Source organism: Lampetra planeri, chromosome 46, assembly GCF_965212315.1.
Source record: "Lampetra planeri chromosome 46, kcLamPlan1.2.h2, whole genome shotgun sequence".
Lineage (NCBI taxonomy): Eukaryota > Metazoa > Chordata > Hyperoartia > Petromyzontiformes > Petromyzontidae > Lampetra > Lampetra planeri.
Window position 1 is genome coordinate 6830390 of NC_136152.1, and position 22044 is coordinate 6852433.

The 22044-nt window shown below is 45.2% G+C and overlaps 1 protein-coding gene across 5 annotated transcripts in view; it reads right to left on the reverse strand.

Moving 5' to 3' along the window:
- The window catches only part of EPS15L1 (epidermal growth factor receptor pathway substrate 15 like 1), a 111602-nt gene that overhangs the window by 80809 nt on the left and 8749 nt on the right, over positions 1-22044 (reverse strand). For all 5 annotated transcript variants that reach the window (XM_078615230.1, XM_078615229.1, XM_078615232.1 and 2 more), the window contains exons 4-11: positions 21654-21701; positions 18269-18364; positions 16804-16869; positions 13278-13403; positions 9577-9636; positions 7812-8069; positions 4568-4734; positions 301-457 (exon numbers count right to left, since the gene is read on the reverse strand). In XM_078615230.1, coding sequence (XP_078471356.1) covers positions 301-457; positions 4568-4734; positions 7812-8069; positions 9577-9636; positions 13278-13403; positions 16804-16869; positions 18269-18364; positions 21654-21701 — 978 coding nt within the window. The remainder of the gene's footprint in view (positions 1-300; positions 458-4567; positions 4735-7811; positions 8070-9576; positions 9637-13277; positions 13404-16803; positions 16870-18268; positions 18365-21653; positions 21702-22044) is intronic.

The window sequence follows — 22044 nt, forward strand, 5'->3', positions numbered from 1 at the left end:
CTACTGACAAGGCTCTTGAGACTCAGTGAATAAATAAAAGAGCCCCCCTTACCCACACTTTGTACTTTCCGCCTGCCACTATTTCCTTCCTCTTCCGTTTGCTTCCCCTTTCTCTTGCTTTCCTATTGTTTCCTACATCGTGCCTAGGTGGGAGGGGGTCTCTATTGTTCCGCTTGTTGATGCTGGTTATTCACAAAGCTGCGTCACGTGCTTTCCCTGTGCTTGCGTTTGTTGATATTTGTTCACTTTTAAATATAAAGGAAGGAAGTGATGGTGGTGGAGGGGGGGGTGATGTCGTACCGTGGTGGAGACCCCGCGCTCTGAAGGGGGCATCATGTCGGCGCTCAGCGTCGCCGGAGGGTCCACGCCCTTGCTCACTTTCTGCGTGATCAGGTACATGGCCAGCGCGAACTGGTCCTGCGTCAGCTTGCCCTGCTGCCTCGTGTCTGCAAGGGCCCTGCAGGCGCAACAAGCAATTAGCACGGTTGGCTGCGTAAGGTGCGAAAGAAGTTCAACGTACATACATACATGCAATTGTAAAAAAATGGGTCCCGTAGATAACGCACAATTAAATTTTGATTTAAAGCTTTCGTGACTGCAGGGATTCATATTCTTGGTTCTTTCAGTAAAGTCACGTAGAAGGGAAACAATAAAATAATAAAAATAAAAAAAAAATAATTCTCACGACGTTTTGACTGCAACACAAGCAATCATCATCAGGTGTGAAAAACACAGTAATAAAATTTGAAAAAAGTGGCGGTTTTTTCTTAGTTAGCACCACTTTTTTCTAAATTTCTTGCTGTGTTTTTCACACCTGATGATGGATGATTGCTTGTGTTGCAGTCGAAGCGTCGTGATAATAATTTTTTTTGTTTCCCTTCTACTTGACTTTACCGAAAGAACGAAGAATATGAACACACGATTAGTTACACAAAAAATTACAGCTTTTGCTCTCCGATGTTTTCGGGTTGTGCTGCGTGTTGTTCGGTATAATAACGACGATAACAATTAGACATTTTTAAAAAGACGCGATGATGTTTAAGAACATCTCTTGCGCGCTGCGTGGCCGTGAGGTAGCAAGTGGGTTCTCAGGTTCATGCTTTAATTTTGAGAGGGGCGTATTTGTCCTTTGAAAATACGTGGCCCACATGAGGAGTCTGTCTTGGTTGGCTTGACTACGTCTCTGTGATGAGTGGACGGAAGATATCACCGGCATTTGTTGTCGGCCAGTGGCACACGCATCTCTGACAGGCACGGCGGTGACTGGCCGTGCAGACAAAATGTCATGGTGTCCAACGTTTAGTTAGCAAACGTATCACCGATGCATTTATCCTTTTTAAACTGAACAGCAGGAGTGATCTTTGAACAACACATAACCGAAGCATTCGATATAATCGCACCTCTGAGATGCTGCCAAATGCCTGTGACTCTCAAATCGACACACTTCCCCCGTTGCGAATGCCGACAGCGAAACGTCAAAGTAACTTAAAAGGGACGATTCTTATACAATAAAATCCTCATGCCACCGAGCGTTTGTCTTTGTAGTTTTATTATGGGGAGTGGTAGTCTAGCGGTTGGCGGACTTCACTATAAACGCTGCGACTCGAGTTTGATTCCCGCTCACAGCAGACATCGGCGACGAATATCTGAACTGGTCCTGGGCCTCCCCCCGAAGCCATCTCCACCTTAAATAAGTACCTGGGGCAGTGCTTAATATGAGCACTGAAGAGAAAACAATGGCGACCAGGCGTGGTGCTGGCCACCCACCCGCCCCTCTAATAAGTGCCCACAAACAGTGTTTGCCCCAACAATCTGTAAAAGTCTTCTTGGTTCTTTCGGTAAAGTCACGTAGAAGGGAAGTAAAAGGCTAAATGGGGAATATTTTCCTTTCATCTTAGAAGTTTGATCAACCCAATTCAAAGAGCTGTGCAACTCAAATGCTTTAGTAGGGGATGATACCTTAATGGACATCCCATACATCAAATGCACACCCACGTTTATCCAGAAAGAAACACGTGTTACCCCACTCACCAATGTGACGAGGTGCATCTCTGATGGCAGCCGCGACTACATCGTGGAAATTCCCACATTTTCCATGGTAGGAGCCAGTCTATCCCAACTGTGACCACTCTTGCCTTCACACAAAGTGATTACTCATATACTAACCCCAGAGGAATGATGGGTGGAACGAGTCAACGTCCAACCGAGATTTGAACTCGCCACTATCCAATTGTGAGTCGAGTGCTCACACAACATTGCCACCTGGCCAGATCGAGTAAATGAAGGACAGATTGAGATCACAAAAAAAAAGGTAATCACACTAATGGGAGAATTATTATTCATTCCAAAACTCGACTGTCCCACAAGCCAAGTTCACCTTAACCATCTGGCTCCTGTGTCTGCAAAAAATGCGCACACCTCTTGTACGAATCACTATGATTCTTTTTATTCATAACCATTATCATCCATAATATAGGTTTTTGGGTCAGATCGCATTATTTATAAATGTGTCGTTAACCCTCCACCACCAAACACGGCCAAACAGTAAAAAATGTGTAACGTTTTTCAAAGGACAAAATCATTCACTTCTTTGTCCTTTGAAAAACGTGACACATTTTTTACTATTTGGCCGTGTAGGGTGGTGGAGGGTTACGACACATTTCTAAATAACGCGATCTGACCCAAACACCTATATTATGAATATTAGTCGCGAAAGCCTACGTGTTAAACCATTATCATCGCTAACAGCCAAGGTCTATCTACTGATGGGTGAAAGCCTCCCCATGCCGTCACCATTCCTCATAGCCCTGTGACACGACAATCCGTTTCTCTCCTGGAAATGTGCCCATATCGCTGCTCCATGTCCACAGCGGGAAAACTCTCTGGTGGGATCTCCTCGTCTTTGGCTGCCAATCTTTCACCAAGTCCGTCCATCGACCTAGAGCTATGCGTCTTGAAAAAACCCACTTGTAAATGCAGCAGTTAAGTTCATGTCTCGTACAACGTTTGTTCCCTGATCCAAGTATTCCCTCTCATCTGCCTTTGAGTGCAATTCAATGCACGTATCTCTCCGTGCATTTTCTGCAAAGTCGCACGCTTTCTCATTATAGTTTTTGTCACCGTCCTTGATTCGGATTTGTGATCCGTACGTCGTAGTGGGTAATGTGCACCGACTGAAAACATTGTCCTTCCTTCCTTCCTTCTTCAAGCACATTCCGGTTGCTTTTCATTTTCAAATATATATTTTTTACAAAAGCAGTCCACAATCTGCTTCTGTTTCCCCCCCCCCCCCATCTCTTTATTTATTAATTCTCATTCCGATCTACCGGTAATAATTACCGTAAGTAAACATTCTGCCTGTTTTTCCAGTTGTGCCCCTACAAACACAATTATTTAACGTTTTTAAGCCAATTTATTGCCGGGGAATGTTGTTTTACTCATATTTACCTTCAGCTCATTTCTATTATTCATGACAAAGACTGTTGTCAGCAAATTTGAAATGACGAATACTTCCTCGATGTTTTATGCCTTTATTCATTCAATCCACCTGTCAGAAAACATCGTATATAATTTCACTGTGAATATTCTGGATGTTAAACTATTGTGATAAGAATGCATTGGACCATATTTCAGTCTAAAAACCCTACTGTCTTGCCGAATGAAATCATTTTGACGAGCAAACACATGAAATGGGTTAACAATGACAATATCAATAACATATTAGAGTGGCTCCATTAATTCTCATAGCACACACAAATAAACTGCTGTACTGCCCGGTTGTAATGTGATAGCAGCTCCTGCTCACAGTAGGTGTCCATTGTACAGCGGTTCGTGCGCTGCGCTATGAACCCGGTGACCGGAGTTCAATTCCCGCTCACAGCCAACACCAGTGACGATAATCTTTGACCGGTCCTGGGCCTCCCCTAGGTCGACTCAGCCTCAAATGAGTACCTGGTACGGTGTGTAAACATCGCCACGAGGGAGACAAAGGCAGCAGAGCTTGTGCTGGCCACCCACCCCCCTCGTGTGCTGTACCGACCTTCAAAGGTGCTCGCTAAAAGCACTTGCCCCAACAGTCTGTTACTGTGCACACAGACTCAAGATGCCATCATGGACAAAGCCGTTGATTCCAACAACACCTCGCCAATTCTCGAGGTCCCGCAGCTACTGCCCAGCAGACACGTGACCTCCAAGATCTGCCCTCAAAAGTATCCCGACATAGGGCCTTAGGTCTGCTCACTGTTTGTTGTACACGTGAAGGCCTTTCCCACGGCTGTACCAGTAACCTTTCAGCCTCCTACCTAAAGTCCCACTTGGCGTAATTGTTGTCGCTCACCATATCTACTACACTGACCAGCTATGTTCTCTTTTCCCAGCATTTCTTATCCTGCCTTTCCATGAAATTGTCACAATATTCCGAGCATTCGTCTCAGAATGCCAACCAGCCTGTGATCAAACGCCAACTTATTTTCATACTGCTTCGTTCAGACTCCAATTGTGCACACAAAGCCACGTGTGTAAACCTGCACGAACACACAAGGTATTCCGCTAAACGAGAGGCACTGACCAGATTTGAGCGAGGACAGCCTGTGGAAGGCCCGACTGCATGAAAATGTCCTTCACTTCCAGGCCAGACACAAAGCCGTCCATGTCCAGATCGGTTTTCAAGAAAATTTCGTCATATTTTATCTTGTCTGCCGGCGTCACGACCCAGGTGGTGTGCGTCTGCTGCAGCTGCAAGAAACAACAGAGAAACAAGAGCAACGAGCAGCGAATTAACGAGAAGATTACCACCACATCGGTAGCAAGAAGAACAACACCAACAAGCAGCAGCTAATGCCAAAAAAAGTGGCGTTTGTAACATAAGTGTAGTGAGTCCAAATGAGTCGCAGACGTTACTCTTCAGAGGCATCACATTTATTTGCAACACTTATATACAAAGGGGTAACTGCCCCTTTAGCAGATACAGCCGAGGGTGGTGACCACCCAGCTAACTACACTATACAGAGGAGTTACGGCTACGATGGGTCAGACCCTCGCTCAGGTCCCCGGCCACGTGTTGGTGCCTCTTCAGACGTAGGACGTAGAACGTTGAGCTTCCAGCTTGCAGAACGAAGCGACCCCGGTCCCTCTCAGGGACCCACCTTATATCCTCCCGGGACGGGGCCGGCTCCACCCTCGGCCCCACCCACCTTCGCGAGCGTTCTAAGCTCCCTCTCGATCCCTCTCGAGAGTATATACTCTTAGTTCTTTCGGTAAAGTCACGTAGGTAAAAAATGAAATAAAAAATAATAAAATAAAAACAATGAAAATCACGACGTTTCGGAGGCAACACAAGTCTCCGTCATCAGGTGGGACCGTCACAGCCAGATCAGCTGCATCAAGTGAGGGAGGGATTCAAGATGTAGGCTCTTAAGTACGAGTTAAGGGAGGAGGGGGGGAGGGGCTTATCAGAATGTGGTAGCCAATGAATGGAAAGTATCGGGAGGGGGGGGGGCTAACAGAGGGACGGGGTACTCGTGGTCGAGGTCAACTACGTGTTTATGCGCAAGTCACTGTGGATGCACATAATAGGAAAGGAAAGAAAATGCCCATGTTTATACCAATGTTGGCTGACAATAAAGAGAGTACTGTTAAATGTTAGGGATGTTAACACTCGGTTAAGCAAAAAATAGTGCCTGTCAGATAAGATGGTCCAACAATGTGTAATTAAATCTTTTTTTTTTGCACGGTTGATAACATCTTCCCAATGATTACCGAGTTTGTACCCATCATCACGGTTGAAATTATGTCTGTGTTTGTATATCTGAATGGCTTCGTGTACAAACCTTTGATGGTAGCCAGTGGGTTTGCAGAGCACTTTAGTCTCGGAGAAAACAATCTCATGAGAGCCCACCGCATTGTAGCAATGATCGGCAACGGCAGAAGACTCAATTTTGCCGTGCTTCAAATCTGACTTGTGCTCACATGACGTTTCGTTTCCCCAATGTAACAGTCACCACAGCTGCAACTCAGTTTATAGACTCCAGGGTATTGCAAGTCAGGGATGACATCCTTCACAGATGGAATTAGATCACGGATTTTATGTACTGTACTGAATCGGACTTGGATCTTATGTTTGTTTAGAATTTTGGAGATCTTTTTGGTCATGCCTGCTATGTATGGTAACGTGACAGTTTTGATCGGAGTTTCAAGTGGCTGTTTCTGTATGGTGGGAGAAACAGCTTGGCGGATGGTGCGTTCAGAGTATCCGTTCATCCTGAGGGCCCGATGTACATGTCTCAATTCACTGGCCAGGTGATGTTGGTCAGAAATGCCATGAGCTCTGTGGTATAGCGTTTTGATGAGAGAATTCTTTTGAGATGGGTGGTGGTGGGAATCCGGTTTCAAGTAGGAGTCTGTGTGGGTGGCTTTCCTGTAGACAGAATGTCCCAAGGATCCGTCAGGTCTTCTCTCAAACAGAATATCTAAGAATGGTAGTTTGCCATCTTTCTCCACTTCCATGGTGAATCTGATGGATGATGTCTGGAATTGATGTGGTCCAAGAAGTGGTTCGAGAGCTCTCCCTGGACACGTGATCACCCCCTAGCCCCTCCCCACCTGGGGCCCTCTCTGTGGACACCCCGGATCACGTGTCTACGGGGTCAACCAGAGTGCCATGGACCGGGGCAACCCTGTCCCTGGGCTGAAACTCTCCTGCTCCCCCTTGTGGGAGCCCGCACTGCACGCTATGCGTGGTGCCCGCGCTATCCCAGCGCTCACCAAGCCCCACTCAGGCTGATACTACACCCACCTACGGGGTGTACGCGATGACGGTGCATCACACGCCATGCTATGCTAGAGCCGGCCCCACTCAGCAACACACACGGTGCTTTCTGCGATGTAGGGACATCGCACGCCACGGCCCTCCCGGGCCGGCACCATGCAGTGATATCCCCGATGTCACTACACAAGCAAAATGAACTAGCACATTAACTGTGTTGTACCATGTAACTTTGACAATTTTAAGTTAAAAAAAAAACACTCGCTTGGAAGTATTTTGTTGTCAATCTCAGCCACAATCGATGCAGATGTGGGCACTCGTATTGGTGAACTGTAAGTTTCTTAACGATTGGTTTCGGGGCTTTGTGCTTATCGCAACCAATGGGATAAAGCGTTAGCCATGTCACGCGGGGGGGGGGGGGGGGGGCTCTAGAATGTAACTCTGGAGGGTAGCCTACATCTTGGGAAAGGTGGGAATACCCACCACACACGACCTGCTGATCGGCTGTGGTACACCCACGTGTACTGCCGGGGGGACCGGAGGCGTCCTTCCCGCATCTCCAATTATCACGGTTGGCTACGTACAGTCCGACAGATGTTCAACATTCATACATATGTACGTCCAAACTTGCACCATCCTTTCAACCGCCCCGGCAGCAGATGAAATCGTGCCGGCGACCTCCGGATTGCAAGCCCAGCACGCTAACCGCGACGTCACTGTGATGATATCCGGTGGCGAGATGTTAAATACCTCGCCTGCTATAAAAATCCACGCATGGTAGCGTGGATTTTTCTCTGGGTCCTCCGGTTTTTCCCTCCACATTTATAAACCCACGTTTAGAGTATTTGGCTGCTCGACATTTCCATGTGATAAGTCACTTCGTTGAACTATCATTTGTGATAGCCAGGTCGCTTCTGAAAAAATTAGCTATACAGCTAAATGGGGCCTTACCTGGTAAAATAAAACAGTTTACAGTTTTAGTTTATCCGTCGCAGCCGGCAAACCACAGGAGAGGTCCACAAGGGCGGAGGGTACCGTCCTTGCTCACCAAGCGCGGCTGCAGCTTGGGGGAGAGGCTCCCGCCACTTGCCAGGCTGCTCACGCTGCCGTGCGACGGCGTGGAGCGCAGGCTGTCACGGGGGGGCGGCGGCGACGACGGCAGCACGGGCACGGCGCCGGGCAGCATCCCGGGGTGCTTGCCGCCGCCTCCGGCAGCGGAGGGGCGCTTGGCGGGCGGCACCAGCTTGGGCGGGATCACGGATGGCACCGGCTCCTTGTCCAAGGCTCGATACACCAGGTGCATGGCCTCAACGGACGCAGACGGCACACGACGCACGGTCACAACAGAATAGAAACGGTGGGACTGTCGTTTTTCAAGGACGCTTTTGTCAACGACAAGAACTGCTTTTCGTGTTTAGTTTGTTGTTCTTCCACCCCCCCCGCACCTACAATTAGCGAGGTTGGCTACGTACAGTCCAGTGCGAAAGAAGTTCAACATACATATTGTACGTATGTACACTGCTCTCAATGTGAGCAAGTGCAATAAAACCAGTCAGATCACCCAGAATGCACCAGATTTCTTCAGAGCCCAGAAGCTAAAGCAGAACAGAGTCTGGACAGAGCTTGGATGGGTGGCGACCATCTGCAACAGTTTGCTGTAAAGCCACAGGAATATGCAGCAGAGGAACATGCACCAAAAAGAATTGCACCGTATTTCTAAGCTCCCACATTGATGCGCCTCGTCACCGACCCATACTGACCAGCATGGTCAAGTACGGTCAAATAAATCCCACTACATGCACCGTGGGGGAGTCTTAATCCAGCTGTGGATTGACAAAGGGCTGTACATGTACATAATTAATTCGTATAAGATGAGAATTTGGAGTAGTATTTTTTTTTAAGTGAAGTGGGTTAGAATGTTCATAAAATGGTTTAACCTTGAACGGTTACGTCAAATATAGGCAATTTTTCCTTATGAAAATGGTTCTCGTATTTTTAGATATAACTCCCGTTTACATTTGTGCCATCGAGACAAAGATCGTCAGTGAATACAAATTATAATTATCGATACAACTTTTGGCGATTTGATTTTCACCAACTCGAAAAATATTAAAGAATGACACATAGGCCGATGAAAGCACAACTCGTTGCTCGTGCCAATTAAAAAAGTTCAACATCTCGCCCATCACCATTAACACTGCCTTACAAGAGAAAACATTATTTATTTGATCTGGTCTGAAGAAAGGCCATCACCCAAAACAATATCCTTCCCTTAAAGATCTTTCCCATTATAAGCCAGTGGTAATTACGAAGGTGGTGAGTTCTTTTGGATTGTGTTTGTACGCCACTGTCAACACAGTACAGTAACTTTAATTTGCACTTTGTCCATGATGTCTAAAACATGGGAGATGTTGCAGCCAACGCACATCTATCGTCACCTCATCTCCTCTCTTCTACTTTACGCAGTGTGTCCAATGGCAGTTCTTTTGGCTGAAACCTCCATCCACCCTGTCCAATATTGTCCTGTAGTCTTTATTTCACTGGACAGCTACCCACAATCCTCCAGTCATCTGCCTCTTGGTCTCTTACCCAGCATCATTCACAAGCTTCCTTCATATTAAGCATTCACCTCTTGAGAATAAGCCCAATCCACATATTTTTCCTTCTCAGGGTTGTTTTTTAATTCGAATTCTCTCCTCCTGAACCTGCTCTAGAGCGTATCCATGTCTCTTTCTCTCCATCCAAATAGATTGTTTTTTCTCCTTTCAACGCCATCATATCACACTTCCCAGCAGGACGGTTAAAACACTCACCACTGCAAACTCATCGCGGTCCAGGTGGCCATCCTTGTCTATATCACTCAGGTCCCAAACCTGAATGACAAAACGAAACATTCAGACATGCATAAAAACGTACATATGAGCACAATGGAATTCACAGTAAGGAGAGCATGGAATTCTAGATTTGAAGTTTTCGTGACTGAAAGGATTTATACTCTTTGGTTTTTTCGGTAAAGTCACGTAGGTAAAAAATTAAAATTTAAATAAATTAAATCACGACGTTTCGGGTGCAACACAAGTGTAGAGCATGGAATATCATAAAACAAAAGTAAATTCCATCCGTTTTTAATCTACCAATGTTATATAAAGGCATCCACACACACCACGGCTTTGTCTTTTAATTGTTTTATAAGATATACAACACAACCGTGTATAGATGAATCTTAAGAACAATGTAGATATCTGCTAAAGACGTAAGATACATCTACAAATCTCTCCCATACGCCACAGGAGGACACTTTCAAAGGCTCGTCCCGTACAACGCCAAAAAAGTGCATTTTTCTCACTTGGATATGATTATTTTACGCTTTTGTATTATTCATCCTCACACCAACATTGCATCGAAATACTTTATTATTTATTCACGCTCAAGCACAACTTCAGCGCAACAAACAATATCCTTGTCTAAAACAGCTGACAACCGCTATAATATTAAAATGTAAACGCCGTTATGTGCTCTACCCCAGATACTCTTTCATTTTCTTCTCCATTCTCAATCCTTCTATCCCACCACCACACACTTTCCTTTATTAGTTGTCATGCTACAATGTAAAGAGGCGAAAATAAAATATTTTCTTTCGCCCGAATAAAGAAACTGTATGAATGTGAGAAGAATGCAAAGGCATGAGCACCATTGACAACCAAACTTCAAAATACTCTGTCCGTGCAGAATTAACATGAGGAATACTGCTTTGACAATTGTAAATGATTCCAGATGGCTACAAACATTACACATTTTAATTACCGACAACACATATACTTACAACTTTGGTAAGATTAAACATGCGACGGGGACTTTCATCTAAGCCAGCTCTCGTATTAAAACTGTTGATAAGTGCCCGATACTGCTTTCCAGAATGTGTAAATAATCTCTCAAATCAAGAGTTCTCATCAGATCAACACGCCAATGAACAAAGCTGACACATGCAAGAAAACAAAACAAAAATATGAATAAAACATTGAAGTATTGGAACCATATCTTTTGGAACCCTTATTTCATCCGCTGCCGGAGGAAGGCCTCGGCCATCCCGTGTGAGCCAAGAGGGTTTTTCGACTACGTTTCACCATGCTGGTCAGTACGAATTTGGGAAGTTCGGGGATTGGGCAAGAACCGGTTGAGTTGTCACTCAACTACGAATGTAGCAAAACCTGAGTTTGATTCCTGGCTAACTAATGTGAGCAGGAACCAGGAATCAAGTTAATCTCACCACATTTATAGTGCAATGTGCGATAACCACTGTGCCATGGCTTCACCCCCAAATTAAGATTCATCATTACACTAAAAAATGTGTTCAAGTGGTTTTCCACTTCAATACATGTGGGATTGCACTCAACGACTTGTTTACCAGAAGAGCAAACACCACTTTTCTATGGAGGGGAATAATCAATCTAGCCACTGTTGACTTATAACAAAGCGGAACTCAACTGTGCAAAGAATGAAGAGCTAAGTCAACCACCACCTAAAACAACGAGTCGCTTAATTTCCGCAGCATTTCAAAGCACCTCAACGTCACATCTCAGCCATTCTATTGCCACGTGGCAGTATAACCAAGGGAATCCCCAGTGGCAACTGTCCCTACACGGCAAAAGGTGGGCGAATGCAGCGCTGGCCTCCAACGTGAGTTATCAGCAGGGTGTGATGCTGCTGTTTTTTTCCCCTTTTTCTCACGACCTTCCAAGTTGGTAAGCTGAGCACGATGAACAGTGCAGAATCTTGGTGGGTATTCCACTTAAAAGTGAAATAGCATGTTATTGATGCTTCTCAGATCCATCAAGAATGAAGCAAAACGACAAATGGATTTCATCTCAACATCACATTGCATTCAAAACAAGCAAGATTTTTTCATATATAAATTAAGCATGTGGCTGAAATGCTCAATATTTGCCTCTATCAATACGTCTCAGACTCACACCAATACCTCAATTATGATGCAGCAATATGAATAAAGGATGAAGAACACGGTTTTATGTTACCAAGGGCAGGCATGCTCTGATTATTAATGTCGACAAAGCCTTTTGGAAGCTGCCGATCTGATGGGCAACTGAGAATGTTCATTTTGAAACCTCTCGTCTTTACCCACCGACCCATAAATGACGACGACCGATTTGGAGCCCTTCTGTGAATTCACTGCTCGATGAAGACCTCCCCCCCCCACCATGCCGTGCTGATCGTGGGGACTGTTTGACCACGCGTATTAGCCATGCCGGTCAGTGCGGATTGGCCAAGGAAATCCTCTGGACAAGTTCAATTACCGCTCATAACTGACGTTAGCCGTGGCCAGGCACCAAACCCAAATTAAAAATGCATTGCGGCCCCCTTCCCCACACCTTGCCCTCTCACACCCCCTTTCTCTCTACTCCCTTACTTTAATATTTCTTACCTCTCCTTCCGCTTGCCACATAAAAGTTCACACACCCCGCTCGCAGTCCCCACTCGGTGGGGAAGCAGTGGGCTCAATCTCCCCCCCCCTCCTCTAAACTCAGGACCACAGTGTTCAGGACATCTTTGCGCCAAGTTTTTGTACTCTCCCCTCCTCCCCCCACCTCCTCCCCCCCCCCAACGCTTCCATACATCGCAGTTTGTGCTGTGTACCGGGCTCCTACTGAAACATAATTTTTTTTATTGTAAAAATGCGTTGGCACTAACCACTGTGCCCTCGCTCCATTTCCAACTTGCAAATAACGATCGTCAAATATTCACGGTAGGCCTACGACAATTCAACCCCCCTCGAGTCTACGAGTTGTCGCAGTTCCGCATCGTGATTTGACTCAAGCCATTCCTCTCTCTGGCCTTGCCGTGCATTGTCCCATGCGTAGTGTTGTGAATATTACGACACACGAGAAGTGGCGAGGACTGCTCCTTCCACGCATAAATTTGATGCATATCATAGGCGTGACAATTCATTTTAATTGACAAAATTATACATATCTCCGTTTCTAATTAGAAATGACGACACTTAGATATGGTGATGGCTTACGGAGGCCTTCAAGCCACACCTGGGGTCAATTACAAGTGTAATGGTGTAACTCATAATGAAATGCTATCAAAATGTAATTGGAACATAACCGAACAATGCATTGATGATAGCCTGCATGTTGAACTTCCTTCGCACCATACATAGCCAACTGTGTTAACCGGAGGTGCAGGGCAAGGACAAAAAAAAAATGATTGACCTCAGGTCTGCCTTCATCCAGCAGTGGATTGAGCATATCTGATGATAACAATGACATGTAATATAATTTGGTTGAGTATGCCTTCAATTTCAACATCATTATCTCAAACCCAACTTGGCTACCCGTCATAGTTTGAGGTTTTTTTTTACAACCCATCATAGTTTAAACTAACCCCGCATCGACCGTCACGGGGGAGACCTTTAACTCTGCCCATGAACAACAACAACAGCAGCAGCAGCAGCAGAGGAGGAGGAGAAAGTGATGGCAGCACCGCAACTTGCCTTGCCCAGCACCTCCATGGGAAGATTCGAGTTGATGAGCACGGGCTTGACTTTCTCGCCAGACAGCAGGCCGTTTGCCGGCCCCAGGCTATCAAAGATGCCATCGAACTTGGTCTTCTCATCAGGCTGTGGGCGGCGCATGCACACACACACGCACACAGATCCCAACGGTTCGCAGAGACTGGAATGCTAATGCACGAGCGAGCGGAAAGCAGCGGGGCCACACGCAGGACTGTGCATGCGTTGGTCGACGGTGGGGGCGCAGCCATTGTTGTTTTTACCAGGTAAGGCCCACTAAGCTATGTGGCTCTTTTTCAGAAGCGACCTGGCTATCACAAACGATAGCTCAATGGAGTGGCTTCTCATCATCATCATCATGTGGAAATGTATATGAGCCAAATAATCTGAATGCATGTTGATTCTAAATGTGGAGGGAAAAGCCGGAGGACCCGGAAAAAAATCCAAACAACCACGAGGAGAGAGACATGCAAACTCCAAATATACAATAGGCGTCAGGATTGGGATCGAGCCCACAACCTCCTCCATACCAGGCAAGGTAGTTAACATCTCATAGCCACCATGATGATGATGATGAGAGAGAGAGACATGCAAACTCCAAATATACAACAGGCGTCAGGGTCGGTATCGAACCCACGACCTACTGTATACTAGGCGAGGTAGTTAACAACTCCTAGGCACCGTGGCACCCAAACCAACCACCAGTTGACTGTGTATGTATGTTGAACTTCTTTTGCACCGTACGTAGCAAACCGTGCTAATCGGAAGTGCAGGAGAGGGACAACTAAATACAAAAATCTATTTTAAAGTAATGAGTTTTCAATCTTGATTTAAAAGTGCATAGCTCCAGCGGCTTCCTAATATTGGCAGAAAAAGTGTTCCAGACAGCCGCAGAGGCGCATCCAAAAGCACGCAATACAGTGACCGTCTTTGTTCGACGGCTTAGGCAAAAGCCGTTGTTGTGATGACCAGAGCCCGCGTGATGGTTTATGCTCCGTGATGAGATGAGCAAGGTATTGTGGTTCATTTGTGGCAAGCACCGTGTGTGTAATAAGTGCGACCCTATAATAATGTGTTCGTTCAGCAACGGGAAGCCAACGCGGCACGGCGATCACTGGACGGTCAGCTGTGCACGAGATAGCGAAAGATGCGGTCGCAGCCCTGCATATTGCTCGCCCGTTCCACTGCCGGATGAAGGGCCTCCGATCCCGCTGAGAACCCCTCGGACACACCTTGAGAGGTGGTATTACTCACGCTTTCACCCACCGCACACGACCTGCACGATCGACTTAATCAGAATCTATAATATTTACACTGTAGGGACCCTTCGAGCTATTGACCTCTTTAGTCACAGATGTCCAGTCGGGGCAGGTAAGAACGTTACAACAACAAAAAGTACAAAAACATGACAGCAGTGCAAAGTACAAGGTAAACAAATCATCCAAACACAAACAAATATAAATACAAACACAAACAAATACAAACACAAACAAATATAAATACAAACAAATATAAATACAAACACAAAGCAATACAAACAAATACAAATAAAACTAAAGCTGAACTGTGGGGTACCGAATAAAACTGCTGAAGGTGGACAGAGGGTGTGTTTAGTAAACTTGCACTGTCGTTTCAACTGCCGTGCCGGGAGATCGAACCGGTGACCTCTGGGTCTCAAATCATTTCAAAAACTGCAGCAGTAAATAATTGCGTCCCAATGCTGCACAACAGCTCCTGTGCACGAGGCACAATGAGCTATTCATTTGCAATGGCTTGGCAGGCACAACTATGAACCGCTGTCCTTTGCAGCTCCTGTTAATAAAAACTAAAAAAGCTGGTGGATTATTCCAAATGTATTTGCTCTTGTGTTTTGTCAACACTTGTGAAATTTAAGAGAGTGCTCCGATTAGGACAAAAAGTGAAATTCTAATTAAACATAATTAAGAAGCAATGATGACAGAGTAATGAAAACAAAACAACTGAAAAAATGTTCAGATTTTTGCTTCACAACAACAACAACAAGGGCAGCGTGGGAGTCGGTAAATACAAGTGGTAACTATTTGTAATGGTAAAACATAGACGCATTTAAAAGTTTGATACAAGTGCTATGCAAATTGGTAGTTCTCAAAATAAAGGAGAAATTGACTTGCACAAACGGAACTGTGACCATAATTAATAAGGCAAACGCAAGAATAAAGATTCTCATGCAAATATTGACCTCCGCCAGCCTTGAATGCACAGTAACGCGGCCTGAGCTGTTGACAATACGGGTACTAAATTGAAATTCTGACTGCCGACAACCGAACTGGGGAAAACACACACGACCGTTGTCTCGACTCTACGCGAGGGCGAGATAAGAGCAAAAGAAACTCTGCTGAATGGAGCCACATTCTGTGGGCCCTTATCAGACGCCACTGTGCGTTGAACCACTGCACCGCGAATCCACAATGAAGCAAGCCTCCTCTCTTGGCTGAATTTTATGTGACCACGTAATAACCCATTCAGATAATAAGCTTCCTTAGCAACAATATATATATATTTTTAAGCGGTGTGCGACTCCAAGTCCGATTCCAATTCCTGCCACGGCAATGGTTTAATAACCATCGAGTTCACTCGGAGAATAACAGCAGCCGCACGTGCAAGGAGAATCGCCATTTACAGCTCAAATTGCCGTGGAAATTACCTCTCTCTACATACACACAAGACAATAACAAAAACTATCACGCATTATATAGCGACACTCGACTTGACATTCTAATCTATACAACCCCTTGGAGATGCTGCCTCGATTCTGGCTTTAGCTCGGGTTCAGTCCCAGATAACCTGTTCCAGTGAGAAATCCCCCTTAGGCGCAAGGCAAGCTACACGGGGACCCTCGCATCAGCTCGGCCTCACTCTCTGCATATTAATAGCGGGATCGACACTCATTTGTGCATGTAAAATGTGTAAAAAGCTGCTGTCTGTGCAACATCATCCAATCCCAAGTGGCAAGAGCACTCCAGTTACACTTGTACGTTGAAGTTCTTTGGCACGGTACGTAGCCAACCGTGCTCATCATAATACCTTGCTGATCTCGTCAAGGAGCTGAAACCATCAAGCAAACTCCGGTCATTCTCACAGCAGCTTCTGGCTCACCATCAAACAAAGACGGTCACTGCATCGAACGCTTGCAGATGCGCTTCTGTGGCCATCTGGAACGCTCTTCCTTTCGATATTAGGAAGCCATTGGAGCTATGTACTTTTAAATCTAGATTGAAAACTCTTTTTATGTTAAGTTTGTTGTCCTTCCCCCGCACCTCCGATTAGCATACGTACGGTGCGAAAGAAGTTCAACATACATATATATTTTATTTGCGTTCTCACTTACACTTACTTAATTGCTGTACCTGCGTTTATTTGTTTTTGCCTTCATCATTTATGGTCTCTTGATATCTACAATACTCCCTGCAGACAAAGTGCCAACACACAGGCGTAGGTAATCTCCCTTCACAGTCATTCCACATCTCACCTTAACAACCCAAAAGGCCTCTGGGTTCTGTGCAGACGAACCAAGCTGGGGACTGCCTGTATCTTGCTGTGAATACAGAGAGGGCAGGATTAAATAGTCACAGGCACCGGCTTATGTTGGCCCAGATAGGGCTTTATGCTGTCGAGATACGGTCAAGTGTTGTACATGCACGGCCCTCTTTTGTCAATCCGCTGCTGGGTGATGGCCCTCCCGACGGTGTGCAGGTTGTGAGATTGTTTGGCCATGCTTCGCCGCGCTGGTCACTGCGGCCTGGTGAAGGCAGGGAGCACAAACGTGGAGTGCGGCATGGCACTACAACAGATTTTGCTGCACTGCCATCGATTTGCCCATAATGTTAACCCCGCAGCAGCCTAGAACACACCTGTGTGTTGCATGGTGGTAAACCCATCCAAGCACTGTCCACAGGCTCAATCCACCTACTTGACTTCCGAGATGTTATTAGATTGGGCACACTTCTGCCGATATAGTTACAGGCGGTCAAGTGTTGCAGTACGTTAAATTAATAAAAACGCATTACTCTTTGTTTCCTTAACACTTACCGTCTGTGAAATAATCTAGAATGACTACGGTGCCTGAAACAATTAACTGTTCAGCACACTGGTGTGTTGGAAAGTGAATCCCCAACATTTACAATTCGAGTACGATGTTTGGCATATTTTGTTTACGTGACAAACCTTATCACAATTGGCTGTGTCGGGTGGTGGCGGGTTTATGAACACATTTATATTTAAGCAATCTAACCCAAAAAAACACCTCTATGATGGATAATATTGGTCACGAAAGCCTACTCCGTGTTCAAGTAACTGTTGTCTAGGAATAATAATGCCTCTTCCCCCACTGCACAACCAAGCCGTGCCGAAGCCATACCGAGGCAGGCCCAGCACAGGAGGTGCCAGGGTTATTATTTTTTATCCATTGCAAAACTCAAGCTGTACCCGCTGTTCGGCGTAAGCATCAAATGTCCGAGTGGACTGACTGATGCAACATGAGGTGAAAAATAACGCACCGGTTGATAAGAAAATGATGAACTTTCCCATTTGCCCTGCTTGGCCCTCGATGAGCCAGATTCAGATGTCTCGTGAGGCCAGTACTTTACTATTTAGCTGTGGCTCTGCTCAGCAGATAAGTAGCGGATAGCCAACTGTACCATGAGGGCCCTATGCTGCGGTGGCTGGGAGAAATGAGAGGAAAAAGGGTATGAGCATTTGACAATTCAGTTATTTTTTTATATACCTCTCAAGAACTGTTCATTGAACTAAACAAATGCATCACATTGAATTTCCTTAGCACCTACTGAATAGAGCAACGAAGACTCTTGACTGCGACATAATCTAGGCCACCTTTGGTGCCCGACACGAGCGCCGCTTTCCCAGCGTGGCAGCGCCTGACGATTTTTGCCAAGCGTTCATCGTACGGAAGCGTGCGGCCCTGCCATGGAACTCACGAATGCGGGCGGAGGGATGACGTGGCTCAAGGCGCTCAGCGCAATCTCGTGCCCGTTCTGAGCGCACGCCACCAGCCTCAAGGCCACATAGAATCCCTGGAGGAGACGACGGTGGGGGCGCAGACCACACGGGCGGGCGGGGGGTGGAGCGGGCGGGTTAGATAGAGCGAAAACAACACTCAAGCACAACAAAGTGACGTGTGCACGTCACGCCGCCAGCTTCCGTCGACACCAAAAAACAAAGACCCCCCCGTGTAGGCTCAACAGGCTGTGGGGACAAGTGCTGTTAGCGAGTGGCACCCATTGAAGGCCGGCACGGCACACGTGGAGGTGGGTGGCCGACACCACGCCTGGCCGCCTTTGTCTCCCCAGTGACGATGTTTTACACATCACACCAGGTACTCATTTGAGGCTGAGATGACCTAGGGGAGGCCCAGGACCGGTTCATATAATCGTCACTTGCTGTACATACACTTCCTACGCAAACCCAAACACTTGCCTTTCACAACTGACGCAAAAGAGAAAACGTTCAATGCTGCACCGCAATATTTTACAAGAATACTTTCCAATGCACTTGCCAAGCTAACGGTAAGTTTGTGAACCATTGAACACGTTTAATTTTTACTCTCATGTTTTTTCGGTAAAGTCACGCAGGTAAAAATAAAAACAAATCATAAAAATAGAAATAATAATAGAAATAAAATTATAGTTTTTATTATGTATATTTACCTACGTGACTTTACAGAAAAAACCTAATCCTTGCAGTCACGAAAGCTTCAAATCTAGAATTAACGTTTATCTTCTTGGTTCTTTCGGTAAAGTCACGTAGAATGGAAATAATAAAATAATAAAAATAAAACATAATAAAACAGACCTGGTCTTCACCTGAGGACGGCTGCTTGCGTTGTGGCCGAAACGTCGTGAGAATTAATTTATTATGTTTTATTTTTATTATTTTATTATTTCCATTCTCCGTGACTTTACCGAAAGAACCAAGAAGATGAATCCCTGCAGTCACGAAAGCTTTAAATCGAAAATTAACGTTTAATTTTGTATTTCATTTCAGTATTCTATATACGAACACAAACACACAAATTAATCGCTGCAATGAAGGCCGAGCGTATCTCCTGAACCGCATACTTCATTCAATATTTCTTTATGAAGTAAATAGTCAGAATTGGAATTAAAATACATTTTAGTATTTCGCAGGTTAAAGATACAAGCTGCTCAAAAGCTTTGAGCTATTTTCTAAATTGTTGAAAGGAATTAGTGAAACCACAGCACATTAAGTATCTTGTCCTTCATAGCCGAGTCGCAATTAGTCAGCACGGCGTTTGTTCAAGTTAAAATAGAAATCTTTAAAGTAATGTTACAGAATGGGAATATTTAAATAAAGTTCTTCTATTTTTAAAAGTGAAAATAATTTAGTCAGGGTTGAAGCTTATCCATACTGTTTTAAATTAAAATGTTAATGCTTTTTTTTTAATGAGCCAGTTTTCTTAACCTATACTTCTGTGAACAAGTTAACTGTTTTGCAAAAACAGACTTAAATATTAAATTATTAAAAACTTTAAATGATGCCAATTCCACATAAAGACCCCTTCACGCAATTTTTCAAATATTCAATCAGATTTCATTGCAAAACACAGGGGAGAAAAACAAATAGAATCAGAGACAATCATGAGACAATCATGTACATGTAATTATCCTGTTTAAGGTCACTCAGGCAATGCTCAAAGCATTTTAACGTTAACGAGCAAATATCCATGTAAATAGTAAACAATGGTACCATTGGGTAGCTTTACACGGCCATGCTGCATGGCTCTGCGGATGTGTTTTTGGGTGAAAACTCGCATTGTCCGGTGTGATGTCGTTTTGTTCCTACGTGCTGAGAGCATCAGTTCCTGAAGAAGCTCCCAGCACGTGGAGCGAAACGTCGGACATCATGCCAAACAACGCGCGGTGTGACCCGAAAACACAAACCGGAGGGTGATAAAAATCAACGGTGGTGTTGAGTTTGGAGACAACCACATATTTATTTTTAAATTAACAATCGCACAATGACATTCAAATGCTCGCAAAATTAAGTGGCAGCAAGCGGTTGGAGAGAATCACACAACTGCTGCTGACATTTCTTATATTATTTTATATTTATAATATAAAGCACCTTTAAATTCAAGGTGCTTAACATAGTTTAAAATAAATCTTCTAAAACAAGAAAACAAACGGGCAATAAAGAAACGGAAAGTTTTAAGAGAGGAATGGAAGGAGGTTAAGAAGGTTAATAAACAGAGGCAGTGTTGAATCTATGGGCAGTGTTGAGCCTATGGTGCAGTGTTGTGTATATGAGCAGTGTGGAGTCTATGGGCAGTGTGGAGTCTATGGGCAGTGTGGAGTCTATGGGCAGTGTTGAGTCTATGGGCAGTGTTGAGTCTATGGGCAGTGTTGAGTCTATGTGCAGTGTGGAGTATATGGGCAGTGTTGAGTATATGGGCAGTGCTGCCTGATGTACAGGCAAAGTTTATTCCAGTGGAGGGGAGCAAGGAGGGAGAAGAACCAAAAACAGGATTGGGCACAGGGAGAAGAATGGCCAGAGAGAGAGAGAGGCATGGGTAAGAAGAGGAAAAGAAAGAGGCATAGAAGGAAATCAGAGAGGCGACATGAGGTGGGGCGCAGGGGCCAATTCACGCAAGTTGTCCGTCAATATACTCGAGCAGACAATGGTGGACACATTGCTTGAGATGAACCCTCCTCAAATACTAGAGAACACGTTTGCTTTAACTGTCACCTCCTAAAACGCGACAATACAGGGCTTAACACACAGCAATGTGGGACTTGATGCTGGGGTTTAGAAGACATTCGCCTCAATTTTTTAATCCACAGAGTACCTCAACGTCTTTGAACTATTCAGATCTGAGCGAATAGTAAAAAAAAACGACACATTTGAAGCATCAAAGTGCTTTAACTTTTTTTCTCGAACTACATTTAACAATTTAGCAATTCAATTCAACCACTTGTCGTACGTTACATGCGGGCGTGGTCACATGAAACATCTATAGGGTTTACATATTACAGAACATTGACGGTCACACCTGTGCACTCGGTGTGGGGCGGTTAAATGGTCTGGACCAGGGGTCGGCAACCAAAATAACAAGAAGAGCCATTTCTTTCCAATTCGGTACAAAATTCAGTATTTCAAGAGCCGCAATGCATCTGAGTACATACTGTACATACGTACATATTGTCAAGAAGCAGCCTGTAAAGAGCCGCATGCGGCTCCGGAGCCGTAGGTTGCCGACCCCTGGTCTGGACAGATAAGTGAAGGTCAGTTGTGCGACATCGTACTGTGTAGGTGAATGGATTCGTTATTGGTGCAGTCACTGACCTGTTTGTCCAGCCAGCCCTTCCTGTCTGCATCAGCCAGGTCCCATATCTGGTAATACAAAAATACAGAGCCAGTCAACATCATCGTTTGCAATGATCAATTACTGCTCGATGAAGGCCTCCGCATGCCATCACTATCCATCACAATCCTGCGGTGCAACAAAGACAAAGATCCCCCGTATAGACTTAACAGACTGTTGGGGCAAGTGCTGTTAGCGAGCACTTACGAAGGCCGGAACGGTACACGAGGGGTTGGGTGGGTGGCCAGCACCACGCATGACCACCTTTATCTCCCCAGTGGCGATATTTTACAAGTGCAAAAGGTGCTCATTTGAGGCTGAATCGACCTAAGGGAGGCCCAGAACTAGTTCAGATCACCGTTACTGGAGTTT